This window comes from Dipodomys spectabilis, unplaced genomic scaffold (genome assembly GCF_019054845.1).
Source record: "Dipodomys spectabilis isolate Male_0828 unplaced genomic scaffold, ASM1905484v1 ptg000096l, whole genome shotgun sequence".
In the NCBI taxonomy this organism is placed as follows: domain Eukaryota; kingdom Metazoa; phylum Chordata; class Mammalia; order Rodentia; family Heteromyidae; genus Dipodomys; species Dipodomys spectabilis.
This window is the reverse complement of record NW_024870773.1, coordinates 938624-953306: the sequence shown is the minus strand read 5'-3', so window position 1 is coordinate 953306 and position 14683 is coordinate 938624. Positions and strand designations below refer to the sequence as shown.

The 14683-nt window shown below is 54.3% G+C and overlaps 1 protein-coding gene across 2 annotated transcripts in view; it reads left to right on the top strand.

Annotated features, from left to right (window-relative positions):
* Slc35f3 (solute carrier family 35 member F3) overlaps positions 1 to 14683 on the top strand; it is a 140021-nt gene that overhangs the window by 70989 nt on the left and 54349 nt on the right. The window contains exon 1 of one of the 2 annotated variants that reach the window (XM_042686147.1): positions 12708 to 12838. The exons of the other annotated variant lie outside the window; for it this stretch is intronic. Within the exon in view, the coding sequence (XP_042542081.1) occupies positions 12763 to 12838 (76 nt within the window). The 5' untranslated portion in view covers positions 12708 to 12762. Of the gene's footprint in view, positions 1 to 12707; positions 12839 to 14683 lie in introns of those variants that run through there. 2 annotated transcript variants of the gene reach the window in all.

Genomic DNA, 14683 nt, shown 5'->3' with positions numbered 1-14683 from the left:
AAGGCAAACAGAAAGGATACAGCGAAGCAGCCCTCTTGGGAAGGAACGAATTCCATGGGTGACACCTGGCGTTATCAGCACTGAGTGAAAGCTCAGCAGCCGGGAGAAAGCAGGGTTTTTAAGAGCCCAAGGGCATGGCAGTGGCTCTTGAATTATTACCCAGGGTGCTGAAAGTGACTTCTCAATTTGGATCAAATTCGAGAAAAGGATAGAAGGAAGGCTGGCGGTGTGCGATGGGAGTGGGGGCAGAGGTAGGGCAGAACCTGGCGCAGGCTCAGAATGACAAAGGACCTGACCTGCATGAAGGTGACTCCTCCGGGCCTCCCCTCTATAGCAACCGTCCTTAAAAACGTAGAGAATGGACCGGGGAAGGGCCTGGCCTCGGAGTGCTGTGACCTTGAGTCCCAGCCTCACCAGGGCTCTTGCTCCTGTCCCTGTGCCCAACCCAGTGTGGACTTGATTTCTGTGCAGGGACTTTCCTAACCCACTCTCGACCTCTGGGTGGGGAGGGCGAGGCACATGGGCGCACGCTCGTGGTTTGGAAGCCTTGGTCTGTGGCTCTCCCCGGGTGTGTTTTCAGCTCTGGAGGCCAGCTCTGGGCTCAGCTCAGCCCTGCTGTCTCTCCCACTCCCTTTCTAGAAGGGGGAGCCGACTCTGCACAAGGGGGTGTCGGTGTCCACTTAGAGCTTATTGAGGCAGGGGTGGGGGAAGCTGCTGGACGGCCGGGTCTGCTTAAATCCCCTTTCTGAGGTGGAGCGGGCAGGAGGGGAGCATCATGGTCACAGCATGAGTGCAGCCTGGCTGGAGACAAGCAGGAAACCCCCGTCCCGTGAGGATATTTCAGTGTGCACGCACATACACACTTAACACACAGGCTCACGTGCACACACTTGCACACACACACACACCCGTTACCCCATTCCAGCTGTCCGGTGGGTAGAGCTGCCAGTGCTGAGTTTACATCCCTAATCCTCATCATCTCTCTGAAGTCGAGGTCTTTATTCACCTCTTCTCACTTCCTCCACCAGCCACCGCTACCACTAAGACCCCTGAGGCCTGATGTGAATCCCCTGCCCCCAAGTTTACAGCATCCTCAGAGCTCAGAGACTCAGAAATAAAAACAACCGCCACGCACCAGGCAGAGGAAAGGCAGACACAGAACAACTGTTCTTCTGTGGCATGCTACACCGAGTAGTTGTTCTGTTGTGCACAGGGAACGGGGTATGTGCACAGTAGAAAGGGAATCACATGCCGGTCATCAGATGCAGCCGTGAGCATCTCATGCCCTCCCGTGCCCTCTCCCCTCCTCCTGCCTCTCCCTGGCCCAGCAGATGCCTTCAAGAAAAAGCCCGGACATCATCACTGCCTTTGAAACATTTCTACACGTATTTACTTTTCAATATTAGTTAACTTGTGTGTTTATGGCAAAAGGTAAGCAATAAAATGTTTCCTAATCTCATGTTAATTCATCGACTTAAATGTGCTCTGTTGCTAGGCACTGGTGGCTCATGCCTGTAAACCCAGCTAGTCCAAGAAGCTGAGATCTGAGAATCATGATTGGAAACCAGCCCAGACAGGAAAGTTTGTGGTATTCTTATCTCCAATTAGCCAGCAAAAGAGCTAGAAGTGGATCTGTAGCTAGTAGAGCACCAGCCTTGAATATGAAAAATGCCAAGAGAACCTTGGCCCTGAGTTCAAGCCTTGGTTACAAACATGCAGGCATAAGTAAATAAGTAAACAAATCATAAGTAAACAAATTCTGTAGGTTGGAATTCGCCATAGTTATTGGCCCTGATGATATTCCAGTTGTCCATGAGCTTCATAAAGTTGAATCTTGCTTCTTTTGTGGCCTGATTTCTTTAACCTTCCCCCCTCCACTCATATAATGACATGTTCTGGGATTGACCCATACGTGGCCATCTTTCTAAGGAGCTCTGTGTCGTATTTTTTCCAGTGAGTCCTGTGTGATGTTTAGAGACCCCCATTCCAGGTGCCAGGAGAGCACCCCCAAGGCCATGCCTTGGGTTACCGCCCTTCCCGTGGGGCATTTGTGTGGCATGGAACCAGCCTGTGCGTCTGTCCTCTGTGTTTCTTCACATGGATTTCCTGAAGCACACTTACAGCTGGAGCAGGAGGCCTTGCTGGACAGTGCCACGCTCCTCTCTAGGGGGTTCCTACCAACCCCTTCCTAGCTCCCACCAGCCATGAGTGAGAGCTCACCCTCCTCGAAGCTCTGCCGACCGCAGGGCAGCCTCCGATCTCTGGTCTTCTTTCAGTTCTACTGTCCATGCAAGCGAGCTGATGGCTAGGTGTTGTTTGAATTTCTGTTCCTGCAGGCAGCTTGACATCTGACCACATCCCTACAAGATAGATGATTTTTTTTGTGGGGGGGGGGGTCTGGTTGTGGGGCCTGAACTCTGGGCCTGGGCGCTGTCCCTCAGCTCTTCAGCTCAAGGCTAGCACTCTACCACTTGAGCCACAGGGCCACTTCCGGGTTTTTTCTTTTTGCTTATGTGGTGCTGAGGAATCAAACCCAGGGCCTCATGCATGCAAGGCAAGCGCTGTACCACTGAGCCACCTTCCCAGCCCCCAAAGATAGATGATTTTGTTTCTCTATTTTCACAGCCTTTTCGATGTTAGAGAAATTAACTCTTTGAGTTATGATCTATAAATTTTTCCTAATTTTATTGCATCTTTACTTTGATGAACACCTTAAATGTAAACACCTTTATTGACTGGTTTCTGATTTTCTCTGAAACTCAAGGGAAAACCTTCTGCTAAGGAAATGTATTCTGTGTGGAGATCCGAAGAAGCCAGGCACCGGTGGGACGTGGTCTGCAGGGGTAGGCGTGGTGGGTACATGTGTGTGGGCCGCATGGTGGCCGGAGGGGAGCCGCTTTATAAAAACAGCAGTGTCCCGCTGGCCTCCCAAACCAGGACATTGACAGTTCCTAATCTGGTTTTCGACCCCATTTTGGTGTCATTGGCAAAGGAAGAGCACACACGTTCGGGTTGTACAGCATGAAATTTTGATAGAGTTGGTGTGATGGCCCCCCACCAAGCTAGTGGTGGACCTCTCCCTCCCCCATCACCATCCCTGCCTTCCTACCCCCAGTGGCTGGGAGCCCTCACCTTCAGCCGGGGGTGTGGGGGAAGGGAATGGGGACCATCTGTCGAATAATGGTGACCATGAGCCTAAGTCTGGTTTTGACTTATATTCTGAAGCTGACAATTCAAGTAAAAACCACCAAGCTGTGCACATTCACACAGTCCTCAGAGTGCAGGTTCGCACCTTTTCTGTTCTTTTTCTTTTTTTCCCCAGTCCTGAGGCTTGAACTCAGGACCTAGGCACTGTCCTTGAGCTTCTTTTGCTCAAGGCTAGTGCTCTACTACTTGAGCCACAGCAACACTTCCAGCTTTTTCTGTGTGTGTGGTACTGAGGAATCGAACCCAGGACTTCAGGCATACTACGCAAGCACTCTACCACTAAGCCACCTTCCCAGCTCCTTTCTGTCCTTTTTCTGTCCCTCCGCTCACTCTGTTGTTTAGTGCCTGTTCCTCTGATGAATGTGTAGTGTATGCTGGGCACAAGCAAAACTTTTCACAATGATTCATTTTTATTTATTTGTTAACCTACATTTACATATCAAAAGGTATATCAGCTGGGCACTGGTGGCCATGCCTATAATCCTAGCTACTCAAGAGGCTAAGATCTGAGGATCACAGTTCAAAGCCATCCCAGACAGTAAAATTCATCACTCTTATCTCTAACTGCCAAAAAGCCAGAAGTGGAGCTGTGGCTCAAGTGGTAGAGCACTAGCCTTGAGCAAAACAGCTCAGGAACAGAGCCCAGGCCCTGAGTTCAATTCCCATGACTGGCACACACACACAAAAGATATATCAGATATAACAAAAGAGACATTCAATTCAAATGCGTATTGGATGTCCATATACTCCCCAGCTACAGTAGGAGAGAAGGAATGCGCGCGCGCGCGCGCACACACACACACACACACACACACACACACACACACACACACACACACACACACACACACACACACACCCTTGAAACTCCAGTGCTAGCTCTTCTCATCCTCTGTGGCTCTCAAGCAACTCCGTCCTGGTGGTTTCAAGTCCAGTAACAGGAGGCAGGACTTTGGGCAAAGCCTCTTGTGTAGCAGGTGCCACAGAGGTGGTGGGTGTGGTGTGAACAGTGCTGAGTGCATGGTTAGTCTGGATTCTCACGCATGCGTGTGAGTCACCCAGCAAGGACAGCGAAGACGTGAGTGTCGCCTTGGCAGGGGGCAGCAGGGTTCTGTGCCGAGTCAGCCTTCGGCAGTGCTGCCGCCCACGCCAGGGTCACCTGTCAGCACGGAGAGCTGCCAGAACCGGCCAGCTCTGTGGCTTATGCCTTGGCTGGCAGGCGGAGTCTCTGTGGGGAAACAGTGCCGGGTCTCAGAGGATCCCGGCAAGCCCGGAGCTCAGGCTGGCTTAGCTCCAGCTATGAGACCAGCAGAGTGGGTCCAAGCCCTGTCTGTGTGAGTGGCGTCTGCCCTGAGCCCCGGAGGTGGCAAGAAGAGGCGTGGAGGGACCTAGCTGCGGACAGTTCTGATCAGACACCTTCCCCCACCCTCCGCGTCACTTCCTGTACACTTGCTGTTGTTTTATAGTGCTGATCATGGAACTCGGAGCTTCCAGCTTCTTCAGGCAGCTGGGGTTTTTCAAGTAGGCACAATATGGGGTGGGAGGGGGTGGAGGTGGAGTCACCTCTGAGCTGATGGAGACAATGCCAGTGTTTGTTCAAGTCTTTGTAGGCCAGTGATGAGGCAGGGCTCTCAGGAGTGGGGCTAGGGTTCAGTCAGGGAGAAAGTGTTGGTCTGTCTCAGGCTAGTGCCTGTCCATAGCAAGTATGACCAGAATCTGTGCAAAACAGAGGGGAGGAGAGGAAAGTGAAGGGCCTTGGGCTAGGCCTGGCATGGGAGGAGCACACAGGAGGTGAGCATTCTCACAGTCACAGGTTGCTCAGGACAAGGTGGCAGATCTGCCTCTTGACCTTTGTTGACTTTAACTCCATGTGATTGACTGGAGAGAACAGAAATGTGCCCAATGCCAGCCTCAGGTAACAATGTGACCATGTTTGGAGCAAAAACACATCTGTGGTGCTGAAACACCCACCAGGAAAACAGAAGCACCTGGAGATGCCCACAATTTCCATTCCTACGGAGATCAAATAGCTTACTCTTCCCACAGTTACAGAGCAGCATAAGCCTAAGAAACCCTTTGGGGCAGCACCCTCACCCGGTGTCCCTCCCCTGAGGTGTGGCATAAATACAAGGGAGGAGGAAGGAGACATCTAGGACAGCCATCAGCAGTGTCCCCACATGCTGATGAGCACCTGTGATCATGGGAGTGATTGGCTCCTACAATGCCTTTGGGTCATTTCCATATGGGTCCCCTGGCACCGGATTTCCACAAACCCTGCACCATTCCCGGGAAGTTGATGGACGGAAAAACAACCTGGGTTGCCCACAAAGCAGGAGAGTCTCATTTCCTGGAAAGTGCAAGAAGTGATTAGCGTAGCTACCCCCAACTGTAAGACACTCAATGCAATAGGAAGGCCTGCAAGAGATGTTTCTCCAAAGAAAGCAGACAAATAACCACGGGATAGACTCAGCATCGTTAATCATCAGGGAAATACAAATTAAAACTACAAAGCAATATTACTGTTAACCGGCTCTATTAGATCCAGCAATTCCACTCCTGGGCATTTACCCAAAATATTACAAATCAGGATCGAGTAAAGCCACTGGCACAACCATGTTCACTGCAGCACTATTCACCATAGCCAAGGTATGGAATCAGCCCAGATGATCCTCAGTGGACAAATAGATCAAGAAAATGTGGTATATGTACACAGTGGAATTTTAGTTATCCATTAGAAGCAATGATACTGTACCATTTGTAAAGAAATGGAAAGACTTGAAAGCAATTACGTTAAGTGAAGTAAGTCAGGCCCAGAAAGACAAAAGATGCATGTTTTCCCTTATATGTGGAAGGTAGATTTAGCTTACAAGCTCATAAATAAATACATTGGGTGGTATGCAAGTGTGCACAAATATATTAACTGAAATACATTAGATTCAAGGGAAATCTCAAATAGCGTAATTCTTTGGAAAGCCAAAAATCAAAGTTCAGCAAAAATAAAACACCAGGAAGCAGGTTCTTGAAAGGGGGTAGGGTTAGAGTCAAGGGAAAAGGGGGTAGATGAATGAAGAGGAGAAGAGGAGGAAGATGCAGACAAGAATCTGATATATATCCTACAAAATTACAAGGTGGGGGTTGCGGGGGGAAGATGGGCAGGGGAGGGATGGGTGAGAATTCTGAGAGGGTGGCATTTGATCAAGATGTGTTATGTGCATAAACTGCTTTGCTGAATGGCAACTCCTTTGTACAACTACTTAACAGTAATAACAATGTTCGCTGTGGTGTTGGTACGTGTCGCATTTCCCTAGTGCCTGGGGAAGCTGTGTGTCTTCCCTGGGCTTACTCGCCACTGCTGTCAGCCTCCTCTATAAAATGGTTGAATGGATCCCTGCTGCGCTGGGGGCTGCTTCCTAATGAAGTTCTTGTACATTGTGGATGCAGATTGCTCCATGTGTGAAGGAGAGAGAGTCCTGAGCCTGCTGTGTATCCTCACAACCTCCATGTCCTTCCACAGGTATCCTCACAGCCCTGCCCAGAGTCCTAAGTCCCCTTGCCCCACCTCCCAGGCCTTAGCATCACCTGGTTTCTTTTCCCCCAGAGGCACAATTCTCTCCATCACAAAGGCAGCCACTTTAAAGGCACTCTGGATTTCCCGTTCCTGACTCTTGTCCAGAGTTGAACAGTGCAGTCGGAGGAGCAGGGGCGGCTCCCCCACCCACCCTCACGCCCAGGAGAGGTGGCGGGGCCTATGGACCTCCAATGCTGCTGGCTCAGGGCCGCTGCAGCTGCCGGCGCCCCGCGCCCATCCTTCTCACGACCGGAGCTCAGAGGTATATTTAGGCTGCGTCTATTTAGTGCTCCCAGAATAGCCCTTGTGTTGGGTTTCTCAATCGTCCTCTTCATCTTGTTCCCTTCCTGCCCCAAATGGAGCGTGACATACGAGATGGTTTCTGAAACCCTTCCCTCCCCATGTCTGTGCCCCTCCTGCAGCTGTCCCCAGACCCCAGGGCGCCAGAGCCACAGCTGTGATCGGTGGGGCTGTGTGGGCGGTCTCATCCCCACTACCACAGCCCCTAGATCCGCATCCTCTGTCCGGATGGACTGCGATTACCTGGACGACTTCAAGACAGACTTGCAGATGGACTTCCCCAGTGGGAGTGATTGTTGAGTCCGGCGATGTGAACAAACCATTCACTTCATGTGTTTGTGGTGTTACTCAGCTTTGAGGATGGCTTGTAGCCCTCTTCACTTCCACAGTCATGGGGGAACTGGGTCCTGGATTGTGAGGGGTACAGGGACCCATGCAGGTGTCCTTCCTTCCTGTCTTAGATGTCCTCTCTCACTCGCTCCTAAGTTACAACCCGCTGCTCAGGTGGCACTGGATGCCTGCTCGGTGGAAGTAGACCTGGAGGTTAGAGCAGAACTCACAAGCTGCTTCTGTGTGTGCAGCCCACAGCTCAGCATGGCCCACAGCTCAGCTGTCCACAGCTCAGCGCAGCCCACAGCTCGGCTGTCCACAGCCCAGCGTGGTCCCAGCACTTGAGGGCTAGAGCTGGGACACGAGTCCCAAGAGTGGCACTGGGTGGTGGCTTCCAATGATGGTGTTTAACATGAAGAATCGGTCGAAAGAAGGAGCTAAGAGTGTGTGAAGGGACAGACAGAGGCATGTTTTCGATGGTGATGAGCAAATCAATTTGGGAAAAGGGCAGGCATGGAAGTATATCCATTTGTCCATTTGGATTTTATACTATCACGCCGAATATATGTACTCTGAGAGGATTCGGGGTCTTAACTGAAAACCCATGCATAAGAGCTGTATCCACACCAGTAGTGCATATTTACATCTGAAATTCTAGCTACTTGGGAGGCAGAGATTAGGGGGACCAGGGTTGGAGGCTAACCTAAGCAAAAAGTTAGAGACCTCTGCTTCCACCAATAAGCTGAGTGTAGGTGTAGCCTCCTGTCATCTCAGCCACAGAAGAAATGTCAACAGGAGGATCACAGTCTAGCCAGCACTGGGTGAAAACACAAGACCCTACTTGAAATGGACTAAAGGGAAATAAAATGCTGGGGCATGGCTCATATGTAGAACATTTGCCTGGCCAGTCAGTAGCCCTGTGTTCAAACACCAGAAAGCCAAAGAAAGGAGCCCAGAGTGCCAGCACAGTGTCTGCCATGCTCCCTCCTATCCCCGCTCTCCCTCCCCACCCCACCCCCTTTCTGGGCTCCTGCACATGCCTTCAAACGTCCAGCCCCCAGGGGCCCAGAACAAAACAGGGTGGCATGTCACCTCTCCACTCATACAGTCTGAAAGGCAAAGCCAAAACCTTGCCTCAGCCGAGCAGAGAGGGAGAGGAGGGGAGCCTGGGGAAGGCCGGACACCTGCAGAGCAGCAGGAAGAGGAAGCTGGCCACCACTCCTCCTGACCCCAATGGACAGCTGCAGCCGTAGGGGAGCAATGGCCCCATGGACATGTCCCTCTCCGAGCTCCGGAGGCATCCCTCCGTCTCTGCACCTGTCCCGCGTCTTCCTCATGCACCTCCAAGTGTCTTTGTCGCTGTGCTCCAAGAACATCAGCAGCCAGAAATGCTCGAAGGCCATGAGACCACTGAGTTGAAAAGAACAGCAGTGGTCTTGTTGCCAGGGGAAGACAGTCCTGTCCTGCACCTGTGTCCGCCCGTGCTGAAGACACTTCCTGCTTGTCTGCCTTTGTATCTGCTGCCCCAAGCTCCTGTGCAGAGCCTGGCCTAGCCTCAGGGAGTTGAGCTCCCAGCCAGGGCCCCGGCCTCACCCCTCCTCAGGGAGCTGAGCTCTCCAGCCAGGGCCCGGGCCTCACTGCACTCTCGGGACAAAACGACAGACTCACGGGTTTTCCTGGTAACTAGAAACCACAAATATTAAAGAGACAAAAGCAGTAGCCTGGGGCTGGGAAGGTGGCTCAGTGGTAGAGCGCTTGCCTTGCATGCATGAGGCCCTGGGTTCAATTCCTCAGTACCACATAAGCAGAAAAAAAAAAAAGCCAGAAGTGGTGCTGTGGCTCAAGTGGTGGAGCGTTAACCTTGAGCTGAAGAGCTGAGGGATAGCACCCAGGCCCAGAGTTCAAGCCCCATGACTGGACCCCCCCCCAAAAAAGCAGTAGTCTGTTCAATTTGTTCTGGTTGCAAAGTAAATGGGCAGAGACAGTATGCATGCCAGGTGTGTGCACGTGTGTGTGTTTGTGTGTGCGTGCACACACACACACATATGTACCGTGACCTACATGTGAAGGGAATGTGTCATGTTTCTCCCATGAGCTGCTCCCTGTGTTCTGAGGTAATGTATTTTATGTTTTTTATGTAAATACGCCACAGTCTCTATTTCTCTCTTGAGGCTGTCCAACAGCCCAGCTCGGCATCCAGGGCATGAGGACCAGAGCTGGGCCTTGCTTGGGGCTATTTCTGGTGTCCCCAGTGGTGGGACTTCCCTTCTCTGCCTGGGAGTAGCAGGGGCAGGCTACAAGGAAAACTCAATGCTCATGACCCCACACCCAAGGCAAGGCACTCCACCCTGCACACGGCCCTGTGTCCCCTTCCCTGTCCAGTCAGCAGTGCTGTGAACAGTGCCAGCACCGCCACAAGCCTGCCACACACACCAGCTCCCTTAAACCGTCACGAGCTACTCCATCCACCGGTGGCCCATGCTGATGAAGAGCGGGACAGATGGAACAGCAGGCTCCGTGACAAGGAGCGGGAGCTGCACTGTCTCCCACGGAGCAGAGCCAGTGCTGCCAGGCTCTGATGGGCAAACGGCTGCACTGTGCCCTCAAAGCCGGCAGGGAGGAGCTCGCAGGGAGGACTCTGCACGGGGGGACCTGGCCGGCTGCCCCAGCTCTCCACGGTAACTGCTGATGCTGACTTGAAGACTTGAAGCTCCGCCACGGCCTTCGGAGCCTGGCTCACACACATCCCACATCCCACGGCCACAGAAATCCCATCGTGCTCTCTTAGGATCATCCATGCTTTTTTTTCCCCCTCCATTTGCAATATGGATTCTCACTTGGACAGCTAGGGCAGCATTGCATGAAGTGCTGAGTTAGGCCGCTGCAGCCTAGCCCCAAACCATGCTCAGCTATTGGAACCCTCTAATGCCAGTGTAGTCTTGTGTGTGTCGGGGCGCTGCTTGCTTGGTTGTCTGTGTTTTTAATTGTGGGTCTCTGTCACATCCATGTTTACATAGCCAGACCTGCAGAAAGCTCTGCACCTGAGAACCAAGGGGGACACGTTTAGCAGGGGGGAGGGGTAGATGGGGGGAGGTTTCTGGTTCAAACACAAGTTGCACACACATGGGCTGATGAGTGTGGACGTGAAATTACTCGTACACTGGAGGCAGCAGGGTTTAGAAGAGGTGGAGGGCCAGAGGCACCGCTCAAATGGCAGAACACCTGCATGAAACCTTGAGTTCAAAACCCACCTCCGCCACAAAGAAAAACAAGAGGTGGGTGGACAGATGAGCCGACCGTCAGAAAGCAGAGCTTTGCGGAGCAGACATTAGAAAGAGACAGCTTCCAAGGGGCTGGGGAAGGGGGGGGGGGCGGGTTGTGGGAAAGGAAAAGAAAAAAGAAGACACTCAACAATTATTTAATAAGGGAAGTTAGCGGTGGGGGGGGGGTTGGCAATGTTTGGTGGTTAGTGATTTGACTTACGCAGAACAACACAATACAATAAGCAGGGAGTCTTGGTTGAGCACAGTGGAACGAGGATGCAGGGCCAGTGAGATGTACTGCGGAGCACACAAATGAAGCATCCTCGGAGTGTGCGTGAACACCAGAGCACATACAACCAGCCACATTGAAGTGCAAGGACATGGGCTCTGGCCGGCTGGACATGTGTCCCTTCCTGCCTCAAAATGGGTCCGTGTGGCTCTTTTGCACTTCATATGAAGTACGGTATGGGAGAGAATCGCATCATGGGCACATGTGCAGGCTTCTAAATAGTGAACATCTAACTGTGCCCGAGGTATTTCCTTTACCTTCTCTTAGCCTTGGTGTCCCCTTCTGTACAATGTGGTCATGATACCTGTGAAACGATTTAAAAAAAAAAAAATTTTAAAGGAACATTTTCTGAAATATACATCACTTGGCAAATACTCAGAAGGGGTAAAGTTCCCAGGTGATCTCTGAGTTAGTTAGAATGTCGATGACAATCACTTATTGACTAGCAACCCAGAGAAATACTATGTTGTGATCGATGGTCTGAGATTCCTTTTGCTTTAGAGTTACTCTTCCCCAGAAGGAAATAGCTTCTCCACAGACCCCTCTCTGAGGGCTGGCGTTGGTCTCCTGGGAGGGCTCCACCAGAGGGCGCTGCGGGGATGGGTGCCTCCAAGCGCCTTTCTCTCTGTCCTAGGTGTTCAAGAGCAAAAGTCCTAAAGCAGAGAAACTTCTAGGAACCACTGCTGCCAGACCCCAGGCTATGAGGGCAGGCAGTACCACAAGTAGCCGCGAGGGGCCATGCCAGGGAAGCTCTGCTGGTCCAGGGTCACTGCACCTGTGCCACCGCCCTCAGACACCCTCCCTGGGGTCACAGGTCAGACTCTGGGTCCCTTCTGCGGGTGATGGCAGGGTCCTGTCACGGTATACCATCAGGCCTTAACAACAGTGATGCAAACACCACCCCTACCTGACCAGGCTGCCCCTTAGGTTCTGCCTAACCACTGTCTTTTTTTCTTTTGTTGGTCATGGGGCTTGAACTCTGGGCCTGGGTGCTGTCCCTCAGCTCTTCAGCTCAAGGTGAACACTCTCACTTGAGCCACAGCCACTTTCTGATTTCTGGTGGTTCATTGGAGATAAGAGTCTCATGGGAACTTTTCTGCCCAGGTTGGCTTTGAACCGTGATTCTAAGATCTCAGTCTCCTGAGTAGCTAGGATGACAGGTGTGAGCTGGGCCCCCTTCCCAGGACTCAGGCCTCCCCCGGGGCCCAGCACCCCAAGACTTTATCTTCCTTTCCCTTGTGCCTGCCTTGCTTCTGGGGTTTTTCACATCTCCTTTCCTGAGCAGAACAATGCACCTCTGGCCCCCCAAACAGCCCCAGCTGAAGGGAGCTTTACTGCTTGGCCAGCCAGGCAGGAGGGCGCAGGGGGCAGTCGTCCCCAGCAAACTTGCGCAGCCCTGGGGCTGGGGCTGGCCAAGGTCTCCTTTCCAAGGCACTGGTGGGCCGTGAGGTGCAAGGAGTCCAGGATGCACTGGCGGGGTGCGGGGCGTGCAGGGCGTCCCGGGCGCCCCGGCGGGGAGCGGGCGGGGTGCGGGGCCGCCCGGGCGCGGGGCGGAGCAGGGGAGCCGTGGGCGTGGGGAGCGCCCTGGGCCGTGACGTTGGAGTTGGCCGGCAGTGGGAGGCTGCGCGCGTGGGGAGCGCGGCGCGGCCGACGATGAGCTCGGCGGGGCGGCCGCCGCAGTGAGGCGCGGAGCGGAGCGGGGACGGGCGCGGCGCGGCGCGGGGCGGCGCGGGGCGGGCGGGAGGCCGCGGCCCGGCCCCAGGATGTAGGCGGCGGCGGCGCGCTCTGCAGGCGGCCGGCTCACCATGAAGAAGCACTCGGCCCGGGTGGCCCCGCTCAGCGCCTGCAACAGTCCGGTCCTGACCCTCACCAAAGTGGAAGGTAACGCGCGGGGCGCGGGGGCTGGCGGGACGCGGTCCGCAGTGCAGCGCGGTGCCCCGTGCCCGGCCCCGCACCCACCCCGCGCCGGGGGTCGCGGGGGCCCAGGTGCCGGGTTGGGGCGCTGTCCCTGGCACGCCAGCCGCGGGGCCGCCGGGGCGGGCAGGTGCCGGAAACACGGTCCGGGCCAGGCGTGGTGGGGGCGCTGTGAGCCCCGGGCCGGCCCCAAGCTCGGCCCGTGTCCCACGCTGCCTGGGGCCCCGGCTGGGCGCGCTGCTCTGCTCGGCGGAGCCCAGCCTCCCTCGGAGCCGTGCTCAGCCCCGGGCCGGGTGTGGGGACCCCTGGCTCAGGCCGATGGCTGGGCCTGGGGGCCCTGTGCGGGCTCCTGCGGGGCCGGTGAGGGCCGGGCCGGTGGGGCAGAGGCCTTCAGCACATGCTCCTTCGGAATTCGCCATAGCCCTGCGCTCCCCGGTCCCCATCTTGAGGAGGTAACCCCTGTTTCTCCCCGTGTCTGTCTCCTCCCGGGCTCCGGTCGGGATAAGCCGGGTTCCGGTCACCTCCACTTTGTGCTGGTTCACTGGAGGCAGGGTTCTGTTGCATTTGTCTGCCCAAACTGGCTTTGAACCGCGATCCTCTGATCTCAGCCTCCTGAGTGGCTAGGACTGCAGGCGTGAGCCATGGGTGCCCTGCTGGCATGCGTAGTTCTCAGCTTCCTTTCAGACGACCTACCCACCACTAGCTAGCTCCAGTGAGGTAGGGAAAGGAAGAGCTGGGGTCTGGCTCCATGGTAATCACACCCTTTCCCTGCCCCTAAGGCCTCTGGCTCTCCGGTTTAGTAGCAGGGCATCCCCGAGGGAGGGCTGTCCACCAGGGCAGGACAGGGCTGCACTTGCTAGCTCCAGGAGGTGAGGCTGCTTGGTCCAGCTTCCCAGCCTCGAGCAGCCCCAGGCTCCTCCTGGAGCGGCTTTGAAGGAAGGGTAGCAAGGACCCAGCCCCCTTCACATCCAGCAGCCTGGGGCAACTGCCTTCCCTCAGGCTTGGTCTGTGGGTCGGGCATTTCCACGTACACGTCCAAGGGTACCGACAAGTGGAGAACCCAGCTCCACCCTTAGACCATGCGATTTGTGTAAACTGTGAGCCTCCACCAAGAAGGGGGACAGCCAGCTGCCTCCACCAAGCACTGGGTGTGGTGGTGCGGCCAGCACCTGTCCAGCATGGAATGGGTACTTGGTGAACACCTGGCAGCCCGTCACAAACAGGCTGGCTCAGCAACCCTTCTGCTCACAGCAGAGGGCAGTAGGTAGAAGCACCCGCCCATTACTGGCAAGTTCAAGGCCCCCCCCCACCCCCCCCACCCCTCTCTGTATGTGAATCCTGTATATCAGCCCAAGTGCACAGGTCAGGGCCTTTCTGCTAAAACCAGTTGTTTGTGTGCCCAGGACCACACAGTGCCCTCCCTCTCTGTGTGGCTTTCTCCTTGGTGTTTGTGTTCCGTTTGGTTTGGGGTCTATTTTTCTAGAGCTATTTGCATCCTTGCTGCTTATTTTGGAAGTGTTGACTCACTTTATTTTGCTTTGGATGTACCGGGCAAGGTGGCCTGGGTCCTGTGGCTGTGGCTGTGTGTGTGTGTGTGTGTGTGTGTGTGTGTGTGTATACAAGCCAGTGGCAGGCAGACCACAGGGATGGACTGCAGCCAGCAAGAAACACTCATTAGCGAGTGGAGTGTGTCATAGAAGGGAGGCATGAGGTACATATAAAAACTAGAAATAGAAAATGCAGTGTTTGAACTCAAGCCCAGGAAGATGGGCAAGGGGAGTACCTTAACTCCCCAAAATGCCTCATCAGTCC